At 47.3% G+C, this 26,883-nt stretch overlaps 2 protein-coding genes across 4 annotated transcripts in view; one reads left to right on the forward strand and one right to left on the reverse strand.

Moving 5' to 3' along the window:
• Nucleotides 1-10,518: 10,518 nt before the first annotated feature.
• Nucleotides 10,519-25,048, reverse strand: MDH2 (malate dehydrogenase 2). Of its 3 annotated transcripts, XM_036309699.1 has the most exons (11): nt 24,858-25,018; nt 20,975-21,027; nt 20,760-20,865; nt 20,456-20,624; nt 19,192-19,275; nt 18,400-18,509; nt 16,985-17,110; nt 13,889-13,966; nt 12,820-12,919; nt 12,325-12,476; nt 10,519-10,937 (listed from the first exon to the last, which is right to left on the reverse strand). In XM_036309699.1, exons 3-11 carry the CDS (start codon nt 20,760-20,762, stop codon nt 10,806-10,808), a joined length of 954 nt encoding a protein of 317 aa, XP_036165592.1. In that variant the 5' UTR covers nt 20,763-20,865; nt 20,975-21,027; nt 24,858-25,018; the 3' UTR covers nt 10,519-10,805. The 3 variants fall into 3 exon arrangements, with proteins under 3 accessions (XP_036165592.1, XP_036165591.1, XP_036165593.1); XM_036309698.1 differs by lacking the exons at nt 20,760-20,865; nt 20,975-21,027 and having other exon boundaries at nt 24,858-25,048; XM_036309700.1 differs by lacking the exons at nt 20,456-20,624; nt 20,760-20,865; nt 20,975-21,027 and having other exon boundaries at nt 24,858-25,015.
• A 65-nt stretch (nt 25,049-25,113) lies between these two features.
• The window catches only part of STYXL1 (serine/threonine/tyrosine interacting like 1), a 57,721-nt gene continuing 55,951 nt past the window's right edge, over nt 25,114-26,883 (forward strand). The window contains exon 1 of the mRNA XM_036309701.1: nt 25,114-25,278. The gene's annotated coding sequence lies outside the window, so the exon portion shown is untranslated. The remainder of the gene's footprint in view (nt 25,279-26,883) is intronic.

Here is a 26,883-nt window from a genome sequence, read left to right on the forward strand (position 1 = left end):
AAGTTAACCTAATTACTGGCCTGCAGTCTGCCTAGCACGAGGCTCTCAGCCTGGCTGGGAGAATATTAACACCTGCAGGAACCCAGGAGGGAGCAGCACAGCGGAGGGAAGTTATTTTTAGTCAGTGGAGGTGGGGTTTGCAGTGGAGCTGAGCTGGTGGCTTAGGGAGGAAGGGGCTACACAGAGTAATGAAGAGCTATGGTCAGGCAGACCGGGCAGCCTGGCTGTGACCTCTTCTAAGAGGGACCAGGCCAGCCTGAGGCTCCCAGGAAGGGAGGGAGGGGGCTGAGAGAAGGGGAGGGACTTGCCAAGACTTCCTACCAGAGCTGTCCAACTGGGCTGGGTTGCCAGCTGGGGAGAATGTGAAATGGCTCTAAAATGGGGAGAAGGCTCTGTGTGATCTGACAGCCTCTCTCCCACACTCACAGACAGACATACAGGATGGGGAGCAGGGTGGTGCTTCTCTGTCAGGCCTTTGAGAGTAGCTGGGCAGTTGCAGGGGCTGTGACTTCCTCAAGGCATGTCAGTCTGTGAATGGCCGGTCCCTCCATTCAGGCCCCTGATCTGAGGTCAACACCCTCCCCCATCCCTTAAGGAATGCTGCCAAGAACCTGCCTGCCAGCAGGGGGCACAGTGGGAGCATTTCCCCTCCAGAAGCACATAGGCTTCAGAGCATGGTGAGCCAGGAACCCAAGAAATCCAAGGTTCTGGTTTCAAGAGACAGAACCAACCCACATGCAGGGAGATTCTGCCCCGTGGTGGAGGGAGCTACTGGGAGACACGAGATGTCTAAGACACAGCCCTACAGAGGCTGCAGGCACCTTGCTGAAGGGCGAAAGTTCTGCAGCTGGACTTCCAGGGTTTCAATCCCAGCTCCCTTTACCTGCCGTGTGACCCTGGACAAGCTCCTCAATAGTTGTACCCACCTTCAAATGTGATGAGGAGTAAAGGGATTATGCCTGCAAAACACTTGGAGGGGTACACCAGTTTCCTGTGCTATTGTAACGATGATTACAAATTTAGTGGCTTAAAACAACACGAACTTATTATGTAACAGTTTTGTAGGTTAGAAGTTCTAAAACCAAGTGTCAGCAGGGCTGCACTCCTTCAGAGGCTGTGGGGGAGAATCTGTTTCCTTGCCTGCCTTTGCAGAGGCCATCTGCATTTCTTGGCTCGTGGCCCCTCCCTCCATCTTCAAGGCTCAGTGTAGCATCTCTAAATCTCTCTCTCTCTCTCTGACCTGCTCCTGTCATCACATCTCCTCCTCTGATTCTGACTCTCCTGCCCCTCTTTGTAAGAACTCTTGTGCTCACAGCAGGCCCAACCAAGTATCAGGGAGAATCACCCCATCTTAAAGTCTTAATTGAACCACAACTACAAAGTCCTCTTTGCCATGGTAGGTGACATATTAACAAGCTGCAGAGATTAGGATGTAGACATCTTTGGGGGCCATTATTCTGCCTCCCACAAGGAGGCTTGGGAAGCAGTGAGTGCTCAGCAGACATGAGAGAGGGAAAAAATGCTCACTGCATGGACAGGGTGATCCAGTCCCACAGCTGAGGGATGGTTTAGCCAGTAAGGGTTTCCAGGGGTTGCTGGGGAAAGTTGGCCCTGTTTTAGGCAAAAAGAAACATCAGGATAAGGTACTAGAGACATTACAACAAACCCCTGGTACACAGCTCTTTACAGTTTGTAAAGGGCTTTTCATGATGATGTTATAGATGAGGAAACTGCGACTCACCAAATGGGTGACACTTCACCCAAGGTCACTCAAGTACAAATAACAGAGGATTTGAATCCAGGACTGTTTGACTCCCAGTCTCGGGGGTCTTCCCACCACGCCCTAGTTGCTTCTGCCCACCACAACTGATAAATGCATAATGGATTAGAGGCCAGAAAGCCGGGAAAGCTGGGAGTGGGCCCCAGGAGAAGTGCACAGGGCACTAGGCTTGGGGTCCAGCCGCCAGAGCTTCCATCCTGCACTGTCACTCAAGCTGTGTGAGCTTGGGCAATCACCTCGCCCATAAAAGGGCTGGTAATGGGTGGTTGCTACGTAAAATGACAAGACCCATGTATCAGCACAGGGAGTGGTGCTAGAGTGTGGGATTAGCTCAATAACATGCTTGGCAAAGATACACAGTTGATTTTTAATTTCACAAGCAATACTCATTGTACATACTGGCCACTATTGCAAGGGATTTCTCACTGCAATATTTAACTATGAAAGTATATTTGTTTCCTGAGGTGGCTGTAACAAACCACCACAAACTGAGCGGCTGAAACCATAGAAATGTCTTGCCTCACCATCCTGGAGGCCAAAGGCCGCAGATCAAGGCGTTGGCAGAGCTGACTACTTACAGGGCCATGAGAGAACCCCGTCCCAGGCTTCTCCTTTGCCTTCTGGTGGTTTGTGGGCAATATTTGGCGATTCTGGGCCTGGAGACGCACCACCCCTGTCCTCCCTGTGCACATGTCTGGGTGCAAATGTCTCTTTTTTATAAGGTCACCAGTCATTTTAGGGGCCCACCGTACTTTAGTGTGATCTCACCTTAACTAATACATCTGCCACAACCCTATTTCCAAATAAGGTCCCATTCTCAAGTGCTTGTTAGGACTTCAACATATGAATGTTTAGGGACACAATTCAACCTACAACTTAAAATACAGAGTAAAAATCTGGGAGCACCCTACAAACAACACACACTCCAAAGACACCTTCCTCCTCCATTCTAGAGATTCTGGAATACATTCTAGAACACACACTAACTGGCATGTATTCCTTCAAGACCTTTTTGTATGCATTTACATTCAAGCACAATAGGTTTTTGGGAGTGTTTTATCGTGTATGGAATCATTATAACACGTTTGTTTTCACTCAGTAAGTTGTGGAGAGCCTTTTTTGTTAGATGAGTGCTTCATTTATTAGCTTTGGCCTCGGGGAGGTTGTTGGGGTAGATGAAACCACTGGGAAACCACCCCAAAGCCAGCATCTGGACCCTCCCCTCTGGCTAAAGCATGGCTAGAAGGTCAGCAACTCGGTGCTGTGCTGGGTGCGGGGAGCTTGATCTCTAGGCCAGCTCTCCAGTTTCTCTGGTCAATGAAAGAAAATACAAACCTATAGAAATTTTTATGAGTTTATTTGAGAACATGCCCAGAAGTAAGACCTTAACGGATTGAGAAAATGCTCTGGAGAATGGTAGTTATGCAGTTTTTAAAAAATGCATTTAGAATCAAAGAAGAGAAAGTAAGGAAGGTTACATAAAATCCATTGGTAGAAGGTTAAGGAGGCGTGAGAAAGCAAAGTGGGGAAATTCCTTGGATTGGATAAAAAGCAAAATGGAGAGAGACTTCTTTTACGTTGGTGGATACAGGAGAGTTAACAATGTACAGCACATAGAGATGGTATGCAGGCAGCAAGAAAACAAAGAGGAGTCTCACGTCTGTGCTCTGGCGCCTGCAGTTGTGCCTCCGAGGGGTCTGGGAAAGAAAATTACTCTGACATTTCTGTCATCACATAAGAACAATGTGATGAGCTGCATAAGAACAATGGACAGGGCTGCGTAGGGTATGAAGATTGACCTTGGCTAAGAAAGCTATAGGACTGGGACGTGACTACCTGCCCAGTTAGGAATTTATGACCAGACCATTCTGTGTGGGTACTTTCCATCGCTGAGCTTGTCAGGTCTGCCAAGGAGTTCCCTTTACGTTCACACTCTGCAGAAGAGGCCCCACTCCATGGCGGTATTAAAATATTTGACCATCAGGAGCACTTTGGCACTGGCTAATCAGTTCGGAAGATGCCATGCTGCCAGGCATTACCCCTTTACCAAGGGGAGGGGGCCAGGGTGTCCCAGGGGATGAACTGGCAGATTGGGGCAGCAGTTGTTGAGTAGTTGGTTGGTGTATTTATTTCACAACCAGATCAGCTGTACTGGTGCAAGCCAGTGGAAGACCAACCCACCTGGCCCTCCTTTTGGCATCTGGTTCTGGATGGCCTTATTTGACTTTGAGGGAATTTAATTTAGCATCCAGAAGAGGAAGAGGAGTTAAGAAAAACAGTTTTGGTTGGTCAGCTCCCCTGCTTTCAGAAGTTGCTCCCAGCAGTGAGCCCATAGGCCCAGAAAGGCAGGCATGGGAGGGTGTGGGTGGCCTCTTAAAGTGGGTTAATTGAGGAGATCCATCTTGAGATGTCTGGGAAGCACTCTTGTGAAACTCAGAAATGCAAGCACTGGGAGGCCCCAGGCCGTGCCTGCTGGAGGAGCTGCTGCAGATGCCTACACAGCTGCAGGTCTCAGCTCCGGGCCTTCCCCCCCCCCCCCCCCCCCCCCCCCCCCGGGTTTGTATCACTTAATCCTCCTCCACTCCCTTCTGTGGCCTGCCTTGCTGTCTATACAGGAAGGAGCCCAGGGTTCCCGATTAACGGAAGTGGGAAGTTATCCCCCAAGCTGCTCTGCCAACTCATGTTGTGGGGCATGGCCTTGAGTGTATTGCGCAAGGCTAACGGGGAGGAGGGAGTTTTCTTCCCAGACTCACTTCCCCCTGTTAGTTCCCTGCACTGATACTGTCTCTAGGCCAGCTGTGGGCAAACTACGGCCCGCGGGCTGGATCCAGCCCGTTTGAAATGAATAAAACTAAAAAAAAAAAAAAAAGACCGTACCCTTTTATGTAATGATGTTTACTTTGAATTTATATTAGTTCACACAAACACTCCATCCATGCTTTTGTTCCGGCCCTCCGGTCCAGTTTAAGAACCCATTGTGGCCCTCGAGTCAAAAAGTTTGCTCTCCCCTGCTCTAGGCCCTGCCTCCAAACCTGGGTGCCAGTTACCACAGTCCTCCCTGGACTCCCTCCCACCTGCATTATCCCTGTTTGAAAGTGGCTGTCCCTCCAGCCTGAGTGATCAGAAACCAGACAGGTCATGGAGCCAGATTTGGCTCTGGAATGCTAATCCTCACTCCACCACCTGACCTTGACAGTCCCAAGAAGTAGTTTTGTAGCCCCAGCCTCTGTCTCCCCCTCCAGGCTACTTGGTGGAACTGCAGCATAAATCTCTCCTATGCAGAGGTCAGGGTCATTCTCTCTGCTTTCCTTAATATAATTACCCAACTTGGCTATGTCTCCCTTGGATTAATTGGCAGCCTCTGCAGAACCAACTCTTTCGCCATCTAATTACCCTCATTGTGGGTGCCCCACTGCTTCCACACCAGCCTCCTCAGCTCTCTAAAGTCTGGTTCTTGCCTTCTCCTGGCAAAGGCCTCAGCCAGCTCATTATGGTCATTGACACCACTAGTGGCCCAGTGCACGAATTCATGAACATTGAAAGGAAATTAATTAGAAGAAATATTTTAATATCACTATTTGCTCTTTCTCTATAATAGAAGTGTCAACCAAATTCACGATCAACAATGACAGATCGAAACACATGCGTGCAATTGGTGCCAGCAAGAGCTTTATATGTATCAATATATATGATATATATATGATATACATATATATGTATATTTTATATATTTTTTTAAACTTGCTTAATTAGGCCTGCTTTCTGATTTAGCTAAACTTTTTCCAGCCCAGTGAAGCACCTCAACTTCTCTTTCAGGTAATTGTCAGCAACACAATAGTAAATATCAATATGAAGCAGATTATTGTGGATCATGCACAGGAGAACAAAGGGTAAAATATTTAACTGCAGCAGTTTTTGACTATATTCTGCGCAGTGAGAAAACCTGAAGTCATTTTCAAGGTCCACCATTTCTTACTTCTTTTCAGTTGGGTCAAGTTTCTAAATCTCCGTTTTCAAGCTAATTAAAAGAAAATAGGATTCCACCGAGTCTCCTATCTACCTACTCCAGGACTTCTGAGAGGATCAAATGAGATGAACCATGGGAAAATGCTTCACAGACATTTGGTTAAAGTGTGAAATGTTTCCACCTGGCTATAAAGCAGGTCCTATCCTGGGCTGAAGAAACTGCAAGGAGGCTAGTCACTAGGGAGCAGAAGCTGGGCGTGGCTACTTGACATCATTACTCAGATGCTTAGCATATTAGCCTTTTATATATACACTAGAGGCCTGGTGCACAAAAATTTGTGCACGTGCGGGGGGGGGGGGGGGTGGAACCTCAGCCCGGCCTGTGCCCTCTCGCAGTCTGGGACCCCTTGGGGGATGACCACCTGCTGGCTTAGGCCTGCTCCCTGTGGGATCAGGCCTAAGCTGGCAGTCAGACATCCCTCTGGCAGCCCAGGGGCTCTCAGGGGATGTCCACTTGCCAGCAGGGAGCAGGTCTAAGCTGCAGTCGGACATCCTTAGTGGTGCTGAGGAGGGAGAGGCTCCCACCACCACCACTGTACTGGCAGCCATCAGCTTGGCTTGTGGCTGAGCAGAGCTCCCCCTGTGGGAGCACACTGACCACCAGGGGGCAGCTCCTGCATTGAGCGTCTGCCCCCTGGTGGTCAGTGTGTGTCATAGTGACCAGTCATTCCCAGTGGTTCTGCTGTTAGGTAGGGTCAATTTGCATATTACCCTTTTATTATATAGGAGGATAGAGGCCTGGTGCATGGGTGGGGGCCGGCTGGTTTGCCCTGAAGGGTGTCCTGGATCAGAGTGGGGGTCCTGCTGGGGTGCCTGGCCAGCCTGGGTGAGGGGCTGATGGCTGTTTGCAGGCTGGCCATGGCCCCCAGCCACCCAAGCTCCCAGTGGAGGCTGGCTGGAAGCAGGTATCTGGGATTTATTTATCTTTTATAATTGAAACTTTGTTGCCTTGAGCAGAGGCCACAACCAGCCAGGGCAGGTGGGAAGCTTGGCTTCCTCCATTGCCAGGGCAACCAAGCCTCCTGCTTGCTCCAGCTCTGTGGCTGCTGGCCGCCGTCTTGGTTGGGTTAATTTGCATATCATTGCTCTGATTGGCTGGTGGGCGTGGCTTGGGGCATAGCGGAGGTGCAGTCAATTTGCATGTTTCTCTTTTATTAGATTAGACTGATGCACAAATTTTTTTTTAAATTGCTTAAATACAAAGGGTATTACACATGTGTCCATTTTTCCCCCCCCGCCCTAGACAGTCCCCTAGCCTCCCCTCTCCCCCAGTGTCTTATGTCCATTGGTTATGCTTATATGCATGCATACAAGTCCTTTGGTTGATCTCTTACCCCCCTACCTCCTGTCCCCCACCCCTCCCCGGCCTTCCCGCTGCAGTTTGACAATCTGTTTGAGGCAGCTCTGCCTCTGTATCTATTATTGTTCAAAAGTTTATAATGGTGTCTATTATCCATGAATGAGTGAGATCATGTGGTATTTTTCCTTCATTGACTGGCTTATTTCACTTAGCATAATGCTCTCCAGTTCCATCCATGACGTTGCAAATGGTAAGAGTTCCTTCCTTTTTAGAGCAGCATAGTATTCCATCGTGTAGATGTACCACAGTTTTCTAATCCATTCATCTACTGATGGGCACTTAGGCTGTTTCCAGATCTTAGCTATGGTGAATTGTGATGCATAAAATTTGTGCAAGGGGCTCAGTACCTCACAGCCATGGTGGCTGCCGTGGCCCTCGAAGCCCCGGCATTGTCTGGAAGGTTGTTCGGCTGTCTGGTCTAATTAGCATATTATGCTTTTATTATTATAGATAGATAAATACACTCAATCCCTGGGTTTTTGTTCCTCACAGAGGGGAACAGGAATCTTGTGTCAAGAGGTGACCAGAAGGCAGGGATAGCAGCCAACTCTGGGACTGGGAGGTATATAATTGAGGCTTGAAAGCAGGGGTGCAGTTAGTTTAACCCACACTGATAACTAACTGGCTGATGCACTTCTGGGAAGTGGAAATGGACCTGGGAGATGCTGCTTTTCCCCCATGTCCCTGTCATTTTTCCTGTTCAGTATCATCCCCTTTTAGGCCCTCAGCCTTTGAGCTGTGGAGCATCCGCAGTAGACATCTTTCCTATGTAGGTGTGGTCTGCAGCATGGGCTGCATTGTAACAAGCCCCATCCTAGAACTGTGTCACCAATCTGCTCAGAACCTTTGATATCCTCTCTGTTCCCACTAACCACAGGATGACCTGGCATTCAAGACCCTCCAGAATGACCTCACTACCATAATGTGCCCTATGCTGCTACACACTTTACCACTCGTCCAACATGTCCTGAGCCCATTCCAAGCCCAACCCACTCCTGCTGCTGCCTGGTGTGCCCAGCCTGCCCTCCCTGCTGGACTCCTACCCAACCTACAGGGCCAGCTCAAATGCCATCTCGTCCTCCCTCCTGGATTACCTATATGGAACAATCTTCTCTGATCCTGGCCTCTGCCAAATTATCTAGAAGCAACCTTGTCCTCTATCAAGTCCTGCACTCTTCTAATTCTCACATTCCTGGCTTCTTTGTAAGCCCTGCAAGGGCTTTAGTGAAGAGCTCTGGAGTAGCCAGTGTCAGTGTGGTGGGCAGCCCCACCTCTCAGCATAATCTGGAAGAATCTCAAACATTTTAGCTTCTTGACCCTTCTTATTTTATAATCCTCACCTGAGGATATTTTTCCATTGATTTTTAGAGAGCGGAAGGGAGGAGACAGAGAGAAACATCAATGTGAGAGGGACACATTGATTGGTTGCCTCCTACACCTGCCCTGACCTGGGCCAGATCTCTAGCCTGCAACCGAGGCACATGTCCTTGACTGGAATCAAACCCAAGACCTTTCAGTCCAAGGGCCGACACTCTATCCACTGAGCCAAACCCTTCTTCTTGGGCTGTTAGATCAGAACTTCTGAGGGGTGAGGCCAGAAACCTGAATTTTATGCAAACTCTGGGAGGTACTGATGTGGTAATCACTGGTATATGGGATGGGCACTGACCTTTGTAAACCCAGACAACCTTCTCTGAGTCATCTGTACTAGGTCCTGCCTGTCAGGGTTGCTTCAAGGAAGGATCCCATGGAATAGCAAACACACCCAAGACAGAGCTAGCACAATGCTTCACATATAAAACCACTGGGAGGAATTAGTCCAAAGCACAGTGATGTTCAGGACTACACTCTTTGTAATAGTGAACATCTAAACCACCTAGTTATCCAACAGTGGAATACATTTTCTAGTACATTCACCCTAGGGTTATCCAGCTATTAGAGGTGATAGAGGAAAATACGTCCACACTTTCACCTGTGGTGACTAATCTCCAAGTTGAATCTCATAGAGCCAGGCCTCCTGGTACTCAGATCTTATGTGGTCAGTGCACTCCCACCAGGCACCTGGGCTTGCCTTGTAACTTGCTTTCACCATGATGTGGCAGAAGTGATGCTGTGCCAGTTTTGATCTTAAGCCCAATGTCTGACAGCTATTACCCTTGCACTTCTGGGAATCCAGAGCCATAAAGAAATCTGCCCACCCTAAATAGAGGCCTCATGAAGAGTGAGGCCTGAGATCTCATGGAGAAGTCCCAGCACCCCTCCACCCCCACCAAACACCAGCTATGTGCCTGAGCAATCGTCTTGAGTGTGCCAGGACTTCAAAACTGGAGGAGCAGAGCCTCCCAGCAAAACCGGGTCAACCAGCAGTATCCTGAGACATAATGAAATGGCTTAAAAGCAACTAAATTAGGTGTGTGTGCTACATGGTAACAGATAACCAGACAAGCTGCAAAATGGCACATGAAGCATTATCTCAACTTACGAAATATGCAAAATTAAGAGGACAAATACTATTTATTAGCAGTGATTTTTTTCTGCTTTATTTTTTGCCTAAGTTTTAGGTTTTAAACAATGAACATGTATAACTTAAGAAAACAATGATGTCATACTTGACTGTAAAATCCATTTGTTTCAGTTCCACTGAGTGTACCTAGCTCCACCCCGACCTGCCCTTTCACCTTTAGTGGAAGGCCACACTGATAACTAACTGGCTGATGCACTTCTGGGAAGTGGCAATCACCACTTGTCAAAAAGTTCTCCATTTCCACTGCAGAGACCATGGATCTATGGAGCAGATGCACCCAACACTAAAGGGAATCAGGTCTCCCTTTAATTCCCTGCGTTTGTCCTAAGCCCAGCTAGTACAAGAAAGTCTCTCTTAGGTCACCGAGGAAGAGAGACACAAAGCTGCCTTTCCATCAGGATAGACAGCACTGTGTCCTCAGCCCTGCCACCCAGCTGGCATTTTGGTCGTTCCTGCCCCCATCCTAACTTTTCTCACAATACTGGCTATGGGAGGTTAGTCACTTGAATATTACGTTCCAACAGAAGAGGACAAAATTCAGAGTGGAACAGAGGTCAGCCACGGCAGCCCCACTGTAGAAGAGGGTACTGTTCTTTTAGCCAGAACATGCCACACAGAAAGAACCAGGGGCAGAAAACTGGCCTGGCATCAGGCACTGAGCTACTACGCCATGCCGGGGAGAGGACACTGAGCAATCAGGCCTGAGCTGACCCTTCTTAGTTTACACTGTGGAATGCAATGGTGAAAGAGCAGAGCTGGGAGGAGCCGTTACTGATATTTTAGACTTTCTTGAAGCTGCTGCTGAAACCATCTTGCTTCAGTCTAATATTTAAATAACATGTAGTTTTTATTTGTGATGAAAGAGATGCCAGATACTCTGAAGTCAGCTCTAATGGGGAAGAAAGCACAACTTTTATGGAAGAGACCTTGAAAAAGAATATCAAAGCCTGCTTTTATTAATGCACCAGTAGTAAACTGACCCATGATCTGGAAGGGATGGTAATGTTAATAGATATCCATCATCAAAACTGAAACAGAAAGATACCTGAAATGGCTTTTACAGTGACATGATGCCTTAATAAGTTAAGGAAATGGATTGCTCACTAACTGCTTTCTCATTTCATGTTCTTTACAAAGTCTTCTCCTTTCTTGATTGAGGCTTTCAGCTCAGGAATGGCCTCAGCTATCATCTTCTCTTCGAAAGAGGAGATTTTGCCAATGCCTAGATTCTTCTCAATGCCCTTTTTCTGAAAGAGAGAGGACACAGAACCGTTTTACAACAAAGCTAGTTTCCATGAATGAGTTTGTTATAGAAAACCCAACTTTAACTTCACCATCTCTGCCTAGACGATCCACACCTGTGGCTCTGGGCTGTGACACTATCATGTACCCTGGACGATGGTTTCCACACCAAGACTGCTTCCTTACCTATAAAATGAGCAAACTACCCCAAGGGAGGCTGTGCATACACGTGGAAGACTTGGCACATCAAGTTCTCCACAAGTAGTAGCACTTCAAGCTATTCTCCCTGACACAGAGCATACGTTTGGGTTCCAGTTTCTTTCCCAAGTTGGTAAGGACTAAACAAACATTTTAATATCCACCTGAATTGAATGTAATTAGGTAGGTGAGTGTCTGACATTATGAAAACAGCACCGTCTCTGCTACTGTCCATCTCCGTGGAAAGCCCTTCCTGACCCAGACAATCAGCCTGTGTGCTCCTTTCCTAAAGGTCTTACCACATCCTGCTCCTGCCTGTGCTGAACTGGTTTCTGAATTAATCTATTTAGTGTCTGTCTGTCCATCACAGAGAGCCCCTGAGGCCTGAGGCCATGTCTTATTGACCTTTGAAAATCGGGTGTCTGTGGGAAGGGCCTCTTTGTGGCCCAGAAAGTACCTAATCTGTTTCTTTCCGGGAATGAGATGAAGGCCAGCACACATTTACCTGATTTCAGCAGTTCCACACTTAAGAAATGGAAACCTTGGCTTAATGGTGTGTGTGAATGAGATCTAGGGGCAGTGGCTCACTGAAGACTCAAAAGTCAACCAAGCAAAAAATCAGCCTGTCTGAAGCCAGCAATGTGACCAGATGGGCTCCGTCCTAGACACCAGTTTCAAGGGAACAATCAGCAGCACATTCCAAGGAAAACCAGTGGGATGAGGAGCAAGGAACCAGGAATGCCTGAACTGGGAAGTGTAACAGCTGTGCATCATCTCCAGACTTCTCTCGAGGAAGAACTAGGCTTGGCAGGCCCTGAGAACTAACAAGTATAAGTTACAGGGAAATGGCTACAGGCTGGGGTGGAGAAGTCTCTTCTTTCAGAGCAGCCTGTGGGAGCATCTCTTTCAGAGAAGGTCTCATCAGGAAACACACTCAGGCAGCCACTGATGACCAGCTGTCAGGCCCACAGGCAATCAAATTTCTGTGCCAGGATGTGCCACGCCCATAGTTTCTCCTTGCTCTTAATTCTATGATGTTCTTCAACCCTCAAAAACCTAAGCACAGGCCATGCAGTGAGATTTGTGACTGCAAAAAAACCTCTGAATTATGAAGCAGCCAGACAGGACAGAGCTAAGTCTTAACTAACGTGAACTCGCTGTCCAGTCAAGAGACCCAGCCTCTGGGATACATACCCCCAGCAGCAATGGTGTGGAGAAATAGGAACAGTCCGTTTCTTGGGACTTAACAAAGGAACATTCAACAACTCCTTCCTTTCCGTTGATTGCATCCAAAAGGGAAAAGACAAACCGTGCTCCAGCATATGCCATGGACAAGGTGGCAGAGCCTAGGGGGACACAGAAAGGTTAGCCAAGCTAGCACAGAAGACTGTAAAATCCTGGTAAGCCTGCCCTGCCAGCTAAATAAAGCATCTGTAAAATCTCTAGCTTTAGTCGTCAAGAATTTAGGTCAGCAGTCCTCAATTCACAAACTCATGAATGGCATGAATTAGCTTTGCCAACCTCAAACACCACTCTACTCCACCGAGCGGGCCGAGCTACACTCTGATATAGGGTTTTCTATCAAGTGAACATTTAGAAAAAGGTTTGCTCCTTCAGTCTTCAACTGTGAACTCTTAACAGTGACTCTGGCATCAGCACCCCACCCATGAACTGCCTCGGAGACCCTACCTGCTCCAGCTTTAGCCTTGACCACCTCCGTGCCAGCCTCCTGGATCCGTCCAGTGAGGGTTGTCAGCTGGTCCTGGGGGAATTCCACCTTGGGAGTGCACTGCAAGCAAAAGTCACAGGGATCCTGTGAGCAGGTTCAGATCCCACACTCTCCTCACCCTATTCACAGAGGGTTCCTTGCATCATCAATACACGGGAAACCAAGAGCTTTTCTTTAAAGAAAAAGTCAACTTTGTTAACTTTGTTGGGAGGTGTAGTGAATTCCCCAATCATTTTAAAGAACTTTTTATATTTGTACTAATTTTAGACCCAGAGAAAAATTGTAAGTACGAAGACTCCCCTCACTTGTTTTCCTCATGCTAAGCACAGTGCAAACAGGAAGAACAGGAGATGAGTACATCCAAACTCCAGACCTTATTAAAATTTCACCACTCTTCCCCCTACTGTCCCTTTTCTGTTCCAGGACCTACTCAGGACCTTACCGGCAATCGACTAGACTATTTCACCGTAGCAATTCTCTAACAGTTCCCGTCTTCCCTGGTCTCTCGTGACCTTGTCAAGAGTATTGTCACTCATTTGGTAGAATGTCCATCAGTTTGGGTTTGTAAGGTGCTTCCTCGGGATTTTGTGCAAGGTCATGCATTTTTGGCAAGATTAGCACAAATATTTTGTGTCCTTCTCCGTGCACTGTACTCGGGTTTATGAGGTTGATTTGATATTATCATTCTTAGTGGTGTTACCTGGTCTCGGTCTAGTTTTCACACAAAGCAGCTTTGCCTGCTCTGACCTCAGCAGAAATTCATGAATGTTTCTATCAGCAGTTTTCACTGTATGCTGGAGCTGGCTGCTTTGAGCACCTTCTGACTACTCTCACCCCATACAACCGTGGACCCCTGAAACACTGGAAGCTGACCACAGCCCCACACCAGTCAAGAAACCCCTGGACAACTGGGGTGGGCTGCATCCATAGCATCCTTTCAAAATATAACAGATCTTTGTAATCTTTGTCAGTCTGTCCTGAGTGCCTCAAAGTAGATCTTAAGGCTTCTTGGCAAGGTCACAAACATACCTGAGAGATCAGGGGGATGATGGTCTTCCCAGCATGGCCACCAATGACAGGAACATTGACTCGAGCTGGATCCAAACCCTGGTCAACAAAATGTGAAACATGATTAACTTTGAACAAGCTCTTTTGAATATAAAATATGTCACATCTATCCAAAACACCAATATTGGAAAAATCCACAGAACTGAGAACAAAACAAAAAAATTAGAAGAGACTGACTCCAGCCTTGCGCAAATCTACCATGGCCCCACCCACAGTCTGACATCAGTCTGAACACAGGCAGTGGGGAGTAACTTGTCATCTTGTGAGGTCACGAGGTTTTCCCTTTATGAGTTGAAAACTGCCTCCTTGTAGGCACCCCCTGCATTGGTCCCTATCAATCTCAGAATCAAAGGATGACAGTCCTCTTTCCCACAGCTACTGTTATTCCAATGCACAAGCCCAGACTCATGTGCCCACACTTTTTCAAAGAACAAGTCAAAGTAAACTTCAAAACAATTCCAGGAAACTAGGGGTGAGAAGTCTGTTAACTCACACAGTGATTGGGACAGAAAGAACAAAACTGGGAAGGCTCAGAACACCCTGGCTCATTAGTGAGCTAGCCGAGAGAGGTTGGTTCGTTTGTTAAACTGAGGTACAATGCCCCTGAGAATCTGTGAGCCAGGTATTCTTACGACGGTCAAAAAAAGAATCTGGTGGAAGTTATGGGTCGGAGGTGAACCTTTTCCAAATGCTGCAGCTGCTGAAGAGAGCAGCCCCAAGTTAGGAACCACCAAGCCTCGGGTGGGTGGGTGGGGAGGGGAGGGGGCCGAGGTAGGCAGGAACAGCAGGATCAACTGAAAAGCAAGGAGCTCAGAAGCCAAGGTGCTGTGCCAGACACCAGGGTCGCAGGCATGGAAAAAGCCCCTGCTTTTGAGAAACCTGATGTCTAATGAGACGATACAAAGGGCCGTTCCAGCACAACACTATGGAAGCCAGAGGAGCACTTCATCAGCATGGGAAGGCTTCCTGGGACTGACCTCATTCCTCTGGGAAGGAACAGGACTTCCCCCAATGTGGGAAACTGTTTATTGCCTTCACTATCTGATAAGCATAGACAGAGAACTCACCGAAACCCCCCCAAGGCTGGGTGCCTTTGAAGCCCTAGCAAAGCTCGGAGCTAGGCGCCACCTGTTTGTCCAGACAGTGGTAGCTGAAACTACTCCCCCATTTATTATTATGTAAATCTTTGCTGATGGGCTAGTCTGCTTGTTACTAGGGGGTCACCTGCCTAAGGGCTATGCTATGGGTGCATCCCAGATCAATAAAAGCTTGGTGAGGCCTGAGCACGGGGGAAGTCCTTCGGACTTGCCGCCTGGTCCCCCAATATTGCAAAATTATCTCGTGTCTTTTTCTCTCATTTGTTGTGCGGCTCCTCTTTCAGATACCGAACCCTACTCCACGCGGAACGTGGAGGGAGTCTTACTCGACACCCCAAGGGAAGCATATTCTAGGCAAAAGGAGCAAAGGCCAGGGGGTATGAAATATGCATATAACATCAGCAGAGTATGACATGTAAACTCATAGGAGCCCAGGGGAAACGGTGTGCTCTGACAGCTGGCAGCACCACCGGAACCCTAAGAGAATGAGCACTACTGCTTCCAGGAAACTGGGGTACAAGCTTCAGGAAGCTGGAACCCCAGCTCTCCAGCCTGTGCACTCTCAGCTTCAATGTGATCTTCTCCACAAAACCTTAAAGTGTTTCTCCATTCAACAGAGCTCCCAAGGCCTGGGGCTATGTTTTATGGACCTTGATGACCCCCACACCTAGAATCAAGCCTGAAGAACATGGTGAAGTATGAATTAAAGTGGGTCGTCATCAACACTCCAGAGACAGACCTGTCTGGTGCACAGGGGAGTAACATAAAGGTCAACAGTCCTGTGTGTGCACTTCTCACTAAGCTGTGTGCATGACAATGATCCCTACTTTAGAGAGGCTCCTCTCATCTGAAAAGTCAGGAAAAAAATGGTCTGAAGTTCAAAAAAATTTTTGGGGACCAAAATAAATGGTTTTGCTGGATCCACAACCAAAGATTATACAGCGAGTTGTGAAAGGCACGGAAAACCCCAGACCTAGCACTGATGCCAAACCCACCTCAGGGCGAGTCCACAGCTCAGTCCAGCAGCCCAGGAAGAAGCAGACAGCTGGCAAGATCAGAACTCTCCGAGAAAAGCTACCACAGGTAACCCAAGAAGGGGAGTCAGAACTACAGCCTGGGGACAGCAATTCTGCTATCTTGTCCAATAATTTATTTATTTATTAACAGGTAAACCCTGTTAATACTAGTTTTCAGAGGCAATAAGCTTGGAGAGCACAATTCAGTCCAGCCAATGAGAAAGCTGGGGAAAGCCTGAACCTCTAAAGCAGGGGTGGGCAAACTTTTTGACTCGAGGGCCACAATGGGTTCTTAAACTGGACGGGAGGGCCGGAACAAAAGCATGGATGGAGTGTTTGTGTGAACTAATATAAATTCAAAGTAAACATCATTACATAAAAGGGTATGGTCTTTTTTTTTTTAGTTTTATTCATTTCAAATGGGCCGGATCCGGCCCGCGGGCTGTAGTTTGCCCACGGCTGCTCTAAAGCATCAAGAGAAGAGTAAGCTAAGTCAAGACTAAAGCTATTGGTTTAAACCTGCAGGGGCCTGCTGATGCCCCAAGAAAACGTGAGAGCTACTTCCCACCACAGGGCAAGCTATTAAAAACATTTAAGCCTGGCCAAGGTGGCTCAGTGGTTGAGCCTCCACCCATGAACCAAGAGGTCACTGGTTTGATTACCGGTTAGGGCACATGCCGAGATTGCAGGCTTGATCCCCAGTAGGGGCCGTGCAGGAGGTAACCGGTTGGTGTTTCTCATTGATGTTTCTATCTCTCTATCCCTCTCCTCTCTTCTTCTCTAAAATCAATAAAAACGTATCTTAAAAAATAAAAATACTTAAAACTCCCAAATTACAAGTGACCTGTAAATGCCCTGATGTCTTCTATGCCCATAAAAGGACCAAGGATGGCCCAGAGAAGTTCAGAAACGGAAGCTTGAAAGATACCCGATGTGGCTCTTACCTTCAGTTCTGCAACAAAAGCATTGGCTCTGACAACGTCCAGGGTTGTCACCCCAAATATCTTATTGGGGTTGTATACTCCATGCTTCTTAAAAACTTCAGATGTGATTGGGATGGTGGAGTTAACCTAATAAATCCAAGAGACAGGCATAATTTGCCAGGCATTCTGAGAACACAGTCATATATCGAAGGAGATGGGTTACAGGGGTGGACTTCCTCTTCTGCCAGAGTGCCTCCTTCCCTTCCCACATGAACAAAGAAACTCTGCACTGCAGCAGGCACTCTTCCTCTTGGTGGCCCCTGAGCCCATAGTTCAAATATGCAGCACACCCTGGAACTATCAGCTTTAAAATGTGATGATGGCTACACAGGTCATCTTCGGCTCCAGCTAGAACTTACACCTGAATGGCCATTCCTAACAAAAGAGCATAGCACAGGGCTAAAAGCTCAGATGGCACAGGGTCAAGTCCCAGCGCTGTCACTCCATGTGGTTACCCGGGGAAAGCTACTTTAACTCCCTAAGACTTGGGTTCTTTATCTGTAAATGGGGATAAAACCACTTCATAAGGCTGTTGAGAAGATTAAATGACTATTACATGGCAAGTGCCTAACACTTGGTTCACAGAAACAATATCATTAAAACAAAACAGCAAGATATACATTAGGCACTAGTCAGCTCCCTGATAAAAGAAGCAACTGCTTTCTACTTTTGACCAAATGGCCCTGAGGAAGGGTGAACAGGCTGGGAAAGACAGGATCCTCTTCTCAGAGGCCACTGCATAAGCTCTGGGTGTTTATCAATGGTCACGTTCCTCAGTCAACATCACTACCATGGCACTGTCATACTCAGAGGCCAGAATCCAGTCAATCAGGAGGGAGGAATGAATGAAGAGGGCTGCTGCTAAATACAACCCAAGGGCCTGCTAGGATAGTCGTGGGAACCTTCTCAGAGAGGGCACAGCACTCAGAGTTTCTGAACTGAAGATTAAGCAGGCAGGACCTGATGTGACTGCATATGAGATACATGTGTAAGTTTGAGAAGAAAGGGAATGTTGAGGGACCAGGAATTGCAAACCCTGGGTAGAACATAGTAAAAGGAGTTCAACAGGCTCCCACAATCATGGCTGGAAGAAGCCTTAAGAATGGACTTATTTTCCAGGTTGAGAAACTAAGATTATTCAGACAAGGGAAGTGATTTGCCCAAAGGCATACAGCTGATGAAAAAAACAGGTTAAAACTCACTTAGTCTATGCCCGAAGGAAGGAATCCTTAGGAAATAAATGTAAGGACCTCTTTTTAGTTCCCCCAACTTACCATTTCAGTATGTTAGTCTGATTATTCTCCCTATAAGACATTAGCACACTTTTGCTGTGAGCTTTCATATGTATCAGCAACCTACCTGACAGCAGCACTCACCGGATTTGCAATGACACAGATCATGGCCTCAGGGCAATTCTGGGCACAGGCAGCAGTCAGGTTGGCCACGATTGTGGCATTGGTGTTGAACAGGTCATCCCGAGTCATGCCTGAGAATGATCCAATTCAAGATGTTCACAAAGCACAGGACAAATTTCTAAATATGTGCCAAGAGCTGTTTGTTAGCTGGTATAGGAAATTCAAACAAGAGTGACACAGGGTCCCCATTTTATTTATTTAAATATATTTTTATTGATTTTACACAGGAAGGGAGAGGGAGAGATGGAAACATCAGTGATGAGAGAGAATCATTGATCGGCTGCCTCCTGCACGCCCCACACTGGGGATTGAGCCAACAACCTTGGCATGTACCCTTGACCGGAATCGAACCTGAGACCCTTTAGTCCGCAGGCTGACGCTCTATCCACTGAGCCAAACCAGCTAGGGCAGGGTCCCCGTTTTAAGTTAAACTACCGTGTAGGAAAAACAGTCCAGTGTGACAAGTGCTGAAACAGAGGTCTGTGAGGGTGAAGAGTGGGGATGGGAGTCAGGAAGGGTGATATCTGAGGAGGAGGGGGGTCATGAAGAATTCCCAAGGTGGAGACAGGAGAAGAAAGGGCATTCCAGGCTGGGGAGGAGGGATGAGCAGGAAACACATGAGGCCTTGATTTTTATCCCACAGGCATGGAGAGCTTTGACATTTTTTCTGCAGCATAGAGATCTGACTAGATCCATTTTTTATGGAAAACTACTTTCTCAACTGACTTGTAGGGCAGTTTTTCAAATACACACCTGGTTTTCTTGGGACTCCAGCTGGAATAACCACCAAATCACAACCTTTCAGGCAGTCTGGTAGTTGCTCAGGTCCGAGGTAGCCTAGAAAAAAAACGCCCAAGCAAGCAATCTTATAGTTTGCAACCAAGAGAGGCTAGCACATCTACGGGGACAGAGCCCAGAGAACTGCCCTACCTGTGTCCAATGATGACCACAGGCCACAGAAAGCCTGGCAAGCCCACTTGTGATGTGATTCCTTTCCTTGAGGACTGCCACTCTGTGAGTCTGACATTTCTGGCTGGCAGGAATGCCCCCCTTTCAGTCTACTTTTCTAGAGCCTCCATTTGTCCAGATCTGGATTCAGAACGGATTACCCCTCCAGGTTTGCATAACATCAAACCAAGCCAGCTGCTAATCTTTACTCCCTAGCATATGTAAGTCCTTCTCAGCTCCCAGTTAGAAGAGTTGCTTACTCTACATCATGATCATCCTAACAAAAGTGACATCTTAGGGTCAGACCAGAAGGCACACTGAAGGCCACGAAAAAGAAAACCAAAACCCTGTGCTGATAAAAAAGAACTCTAAGTATTAGTACCTATTTGTTTATTCCTAATATCTGAGGAAAATAAGGTCTACATTCAAGGATTTCAGGGAAATTTGCTCCAAGACCAAATCTGCTTTGATTTTAATAGACTTTTCCCTTATTTGCAAAAGCTTTCAGAAACTCAGACCTACAACACAAAAGAAAATGAACAAACAAATTCAGAGGGACTAGGGAAGGCTCATAAACATATGACTTGACAGTCAGCCTCCTGTGTTGTCTGCACCATTCTGGACAGTAATTTGGTACTTCACAGTAACAGCTTTAATGTAGTCACATTTACTGTAAGTGCCCTACGGGCTCTGAGAAACAAGATATAAAGATGAAGATATTTATCACAGCTTATATATTTATATTTAGAGGAAAACAGGAAAGAGCCAATGGCCAACAGTTTGGGAATAATAGTAAGTGATAAATTATAGTAAAGCTTTAAAATGATGTCACCAAGAACTTGGTACGTGGGAAATGTTGCTAAGATGTGAGGTTAAAATAAGCAGGACATAAATTTTTATAGACTCAAGTCCAAAAAAGTGTGATCATTTGTAAAAGTTAATGCTAAACTGAACATGAACATCCCAAGTCTCTGAACATCTAGTTTCATCTAAGGCTCTTACTGTAAACTTGGATCCTAGCCTCTTAGGGAGAAGAGATGTAATTCTCCAGGCCCAGCGTGCTCAGTACCTTTCACAGACGCTCTGGTCTCAATGTGGCTCAGATCTGCGGCCACTCCGGGTGTATGAGCAATATCATAGAGGGTCAGGCGGCTCACCAAAGGGCTATTCTTCAGGAGAAGCGAAAGGGGCTGCCCAATTCCTCCGGAAGCCCCGAGCACAGCTACTTTAGCATTGTTCTAAAAAGAGCACAGAGAAAGACCTAAGATAGAATCAGCATTAAATGGATTCACATTAAAAGGATACCTCCTGCAAAGTACTGCACTGGCCTCTTATTGCACAGATGCCAAAGGAAGATACAACTGTAATTCTACCATCCAAAGATCCAGTTTCCTTGCGAAGGTTAGAGGCGTGCCTCAGGAACATGGGGAAGAACTCAGGTTTGTAGAGATTTGTGACAGGATATACTTATAGCAGCCTCTGAAAGATGAATAAGCGTTACTCATTCAGGCAGCTGAACTGGTAACAGCAGCCTTACTTTCAATCTGCAATTTTAAAAACTATAAACAAACGTTTATTGAGCACCTACCCACAGGCTAGCCATCACACATGGGACTGCAGGAATGAAGACTCCTGCTGGCTCTGGAGGGGACAAGCAAGCAGATGTGTGAGGAGCTGAGGGAAAAGAGCTATGCATACTGTGTGCAGAAGAGACAGGGTGGCAATCAACTGCCTGGGGAAGAGGGATCAGGTAAGATTCCAGCATAATCTTGGCTGGAGCCTAAGGCAGGATAAGGAGGGATGTATATGTTTAAAAAGCTCCTTCTCTCCCAGGTAAGTTATATCTGCATGCAGCCCCAGACTCCTTACCCCAAATCAACTCCCAAACTCTGGTGTTTATCAGAATCACCTGCTGAGGTCACAAAACAAACAAAAACAACAGGCTCCTTCAAATAGGCTCTATCAAGTTCCCCAAGGGATTGTGACACCAAAGTTTGAGAATCACTACTGCTCCACATCAAGCAGCAGTTGGCTTGGGCATGTCAGCTGGAAACTTTAAAAGTGATAGCTTAGTTGGGGGGTGGGGAGGTGGGGGGGTGGAGGTCGGTCCAAAGAAACTGCCTCATTAACATCTGAAACGACAAACCTAGAAGCATCTGTATCACTTTATTGGTCAGCTTACTGGAACTAAAGTCATAAAACCTGACTTTAAACAGCCATTCAGAGCTAAGTAGATCTAACTGGTCATCATCTAATTGCATTCATTTTTTAAAGAACAGCTTCATTGAGATGTTATTTTCCATACCATACAATTCACTCATTTAAAATGTACAATCCAATGGTTTTTAGTATATTCAGAGTTGTACAATCATTACCCTATAAAGCAACTTATTTCCCTGGCAACCACTAACCTTCTTTCGTCTCTATGGACCTGCCTTTGCCTATTCTGGATATTTCACATATGAATGGTATCGCACAACACATGGCTTTTTGTGTTGGCTTCTTTTACCGATCATAATGTTTTAAGGTTAATCCATGTTGTTATCAGTACCCCATTTCTTTTAGCCATTCATCAGTTGGTGGACAACTAGGTTATTTCTACCTTTTGGCTATCATAAATAGTGCTGCTATGAAGATGCATGTATAAGTTTTTGTGCAGACATGTTTTTTTAATTTTATTGATTTTTAGAGGAAGGGAGAGGGTTAGGGAAAGAAAAATACCATTGATCGGCTGCCTCTTGCACACCCCTACTGGGGATTGAACCGGCAACCCAGGCATGGTGACCTCTTGGTTCATGGGTCGATATTCAACCATTGAGCGACACTGGCAGGGCTGTTTTTAATCTCTTGGTTATATACCAAGGAGTGGAACTGATGGGTCATGTGGCTACTTCATGTTTAACCTTTTGAGAAACTGCTAGACTGTTTTCCAAAGTGGCTGATATTCATCCATTAAAGCTCACTACAATTCAACAGGCATCTACATCTATCTGCTACGTGCCAGACTGACTTGCCTGCAAAGACTCGCAAACTTAATAAACACCACCTAGTGTAACAAGTGACACTGAGGCAGATTCTCAGAAGAGCAGCAGCACAAATAGTGGGTGGAATAAACTGTTAGAGGGGGTTCTGAAGGATGGTAGTTTACCAGGTAGATAATGGGGGGAGGAGACAAGTAGTCCCAGCAGTTCTTTATGACTCTAGCACTGTTGGATACATATGGAAAAAGGAAGACAGGAGGGCCAAGCACAGAATTATCTGGTCCTGGTAGGCAATGGGGAACCACTGAAGGGCCTCAAAAGCTGGGAAGAACATAACCAGATCTGGGTTTTAGAAAGATATGAGACAGAGTGGAAGGTGGACTGGAAATATACAATAGAAGCAAGGAGACTACTGTGATAGTTTAAACATGACTGAAGAGTGGGATAAAGGGAGCAGCAAGGATGGGCAGATTATGAGGGATCTGAGGAATAGTAGCTATAGACTAAGTCACCCCCTTCCCATCTTCACCCAAATGGTGAGAAGAGGAAGGAACCTGGGGCGACAACTTTCTGGCTCAAGCAGACAGCATTGCCTTTAACCAATAGAGGGAACTGAGGAGAGTTTAGGGGTTTTTGAAGAAAGAATAATGAATGGTTTGGCACACTGAATTTGGGCCACTTGAAACATCCATGAACAGTAGGTCCCTGGACAAAAGACTTGGTCTGGAGATCACAGTGTCTGCACTGGAATTAATGGAAGCCAGGAACATGGACAAAGCACAAAAGGGAATAGAGTGAGAAGAGCACAAGGGACAGAACACTAGCATTTAAGGCAGCGGTTCTCAACCTGTGGGTAGCGACCCCTTTGGGGGTCGAACGACCCTTTCACAGGGGTAGCCTAAAACCATCGGAAAACACATATAATTACATATTGTTTCTGTGATTAATCACTGTGTTTTAATTATGTTCAATTTGTAACAATGAAAATACATCCTGCATATCAGATATTTACATTACGATTCATCACAGTAGCAAAATTACAGTTATGAAGTAGCAACGAAAATAATTTTATGGTTGGGGGGGTCAACACAACATGAGGAACTGTATTAAAGGGTCGGCATTAGGAAGGTTGAGAACCACTGCTCTAGACCAATGTAACATTTGGCTCAAACTCATCTTTCTGACACACTGCCTTTCCAGCATCTCTACTTGTATGTGTAACAGGCATTTTAAACTCAACATATCCTCCACCTGCCCCAAGCTGCTCTCTTCCAGCAGTTTTTTCCCATCTCAGCAAACCCCAAAGCCTCAGAGTCCTCCATGCTCCTCTTCCTCTCAGCACCCCTCACCAAATTATGTCAATAAATCCCACTGTCTTACCTTTGGATCAGTTCCCTTCTCCCACTCCTCAGCATCAAGCTTCATCACCTCTACAGTCTTAAATTGACTTACTTTTGGCTTATCTCAAGTGCTACTTCTCTCATTCATCTTGATACCCCCTGCAACACCCAGCCCAATTCTTGACAATCACGGATACTTAAAGATGCTTATTTTTCACATGAATTAAATGCACAGAAAAGTGATCTGAAGCACAGAAACTAAATAAGAAATCTGGAATCTCCTTTAATAATCACCTCCCTTTTGGGTGTGGCAAGGTAGGCATCTCCTGGGTTTTGATTTTGGTTGTCTTTAGAATCACCTGGAACACTTGGTAATAATAGAGGCCCAGATCCTACCCTCTTTGAATAAATCTTGGCCTCTGTTCTTTATTAGCTTTTTGGTGGTGATTCTGCCACACGCCAGAGTTTGAGAACCACTGTCCTACAAAATATAGCTAAAAATAGCCTAGGCTTTAGTAGTCCCAGGCCAAGTAACGCACTGTTACAACACCGGGGGCAGGCCCAGTCCACTACAGCATCAGGATCCTTCATAAAAGTCTGCAAGAGGAAGTAGTGTTCAGCTTCTTGAAGGCTTGATTATCCAAAAACCACTGGTGATCAGGAGAGCTGCATTTGATTACTCTTAAATGACTGTGTTAACTTTGGACCAGTTCTCTTCCCTCGGTACCACGCCTATCTGTACTATGGAGTTAATAATTACATATTATTTGTACGGATGCTGCAAGAAGAACAAGGTTATGCACTCAACGTTGCATAAAAACATAAATTACTTCCGACCCTAGATCCCTGGCTTCTCAACCTTGAAGGATTGCAGTCTAAGAGCAAGCAAGGCATCTGGAGGACCCGGGGGCGGGGGGGGGGAGCGAGCTTGGGGATTCGAAGAGGTGGCACTGGTTCTGGAGTTGGGCATCTCTCCCGCACTTCCCGGCCGGTATCAGGACCAGCCTAGGGTGCCCAACCGCCCACCAGTACCCGGCGGCCCTGCGGTGCAGGCTGGCCCCCGGCTCGCGAGCTAGGGACGCACATGGCCCAGGGCCGGGGGCGGGGGGAGGGGGGCTTCCGCCGGCAGCCGGCCCCTCGTCGGGCCTACCTGGGCCGAGGTGCTGAAGCTGCGGCGGAGAGCGGCGCCGGCAGGCCGAGCGAGGGCGGACAGCATGGCTGGGGCGGGCAGGGCGCGGACCAACAAGCGACAGAGCTAGCGGCGGGCTAGTGACTCCAACGACCTCCACAGGATGCAGGGCCTCCTGGCTCCGTTCCGCGGGGCCTCGCGAGAGGAGCCCAGCTTCCGGCCCCGCCTCCTCTCCCAGATCTCGCGGTATCACGGCTGTCCCGCAGGAGGGCGGGGCGACGCTCCCGGCCCAGTGGGAGTGCAGCCTACGCCTGGTTCGAATCGAGTCCTGGGCGGCGGGTCGCGGGGAGCGCTGTCAGAGCTGGGGGAGACACTCGCCCTCCCAAGAGGTGCAAGAGGACGGGGTTTAGGCCGGAAGAGTCTGAGAGGAGCCATTTTCCAGGTGGGGCTCCAGACAGACTCTGGCAGGGAGACCGGCCAACAGTCCCGCAGCCGGCCTGGCGGACTGGGTGCCGTCCGAGCCCCCCTGACCGCAGCCGAACCCGCCACCCCTGCCCCTGGAAAGGAAAGGGGCGGGGAGGAGCGGTTGAGAGTCCCAGAGGTGGGGTGGCAGGATGGGGGCTCCTTGAATCTGTCCCTCTCCTGCACCCCGTTCTCACACGTGCCGCCCACCCCCTGTCCCTCTGGGGCACCGCAGCTGAGAATGAGCGACGGTGAGCCCCGACTTAGCTCTAGGCCCTGCTGGACGAGCTTTACAGGACAGCAGCCCCGGGTGACAGAGGAAGGAACGGGTATCTAGGTAACTTCTGTTTTCACCCAGTCCCTGCCCTTCCGGTGTGGCCAGCAATGCTGGGAACACGACCGCTTTGTTTCTGCTCTGCGGACGAAGAAACTGTGGCTGCAGTTAAGGGGCTTTGTTCAGCGTTTACTCAGACAGAAAATAACAATGTGGTTCCTGCTCAAAGGGAGTTGATCATTTAAATTTATAAGTTAAATTTAAGCTTCATTTCCCCCCTCCCCCCTGCTATTTCCTGGGCATACAAAGGATCCTTGCCGTCAAAAAGTTCAGAGTCAAGTGGGGCAGGTAGATTTGCTGCAGTTTGTTGCCTTCAGAGAGGAATGCACAATCCCAGTGTGGGTTGGTGGGGACGGGCGGGGAGTCTATGACTAAGCCTGCTTGGAAGCAGCTACTTAGGAAAGCAAAGATTAAAAGAACAATTCCCATTCGTGCTAAAGACAAGGTAGTGCATGGTGACTGGTTCACTATTTCCTCCCTCCCTTCCACTTGTTTATTGAGCTACTAAGATATGCCAGCCCAGTCGTGGAGCTGGGTGTTCCACTGTGAACAAGATCCACACATTTTATGCCTTTAAGACACTCAGCATCTAGTGAGAAAGAGAGGTAAATGGCAAGCAGCATGATGTGGGCAACACTAGGAGAGTTACGAGGCACGGAGGGAACACAGAGGCGGTGTATCTAACCCAGATTTGGGGGGGGTGTGGGGCCCGTGTGAGAGAGGACCTCCGGAGGATGAAACATCTAAGCTGAGAGACGTACAGGAAGAGGAGGACTACTCAGTCGGCCGATTCCGCTCCAGAGGAGGGAGAGATCCTTGCCTGGGCATTGGAATTCTCAAAGGAGAGGGCACTAGGAGCTGGACCTTTTACAATGGAAAGTGTTTAAAGGAGGAAAGAGCCCAAAGAAAACCCTGGAGGTAGGAAAGCCTAGGCCTATATTCAGGGGACAGTGAATGATAATTTCTGATGGAATGGGGATGAGAACAAGCAGTGTCCTCTCTCTTGCCACTGACCGTGTTCTCTGGTTAATTATTTACCTCTCTGTCTTACCACTAGAACTTTGAGCACCTTGGGTCAGGTATGTCTTTCATCTCTGTGTCTTTATTGTCCAGCATTAACCAGGCTGAGAGTGATGCTTTGAACTTGGGGAGAGTTGAATGGTTTTACATAAAGCTGGAAAAAGCAGGTTGGAAAAATCAGATTGTGTAGGACCTGTGAACATTAGCTGAAAAGTTTGTATTTTATTTCTT

Source organism: Myotis myotis, unplaced genomic scaffold (assembly GCF_014108235.1).
Source record: "Myotis myotis isolate mMyoMyo1 unplaced genomic scaffold, mMyoMyo1.p scaffold_m19_p_5, whole genome shotgun sequence".
NCBI classification, from domain to species: Eukaryota; Metazoa; Chordata; class Mammalia; order Chiroptera; family Vespertilionidae; genus Myotis; species Myotis myotis.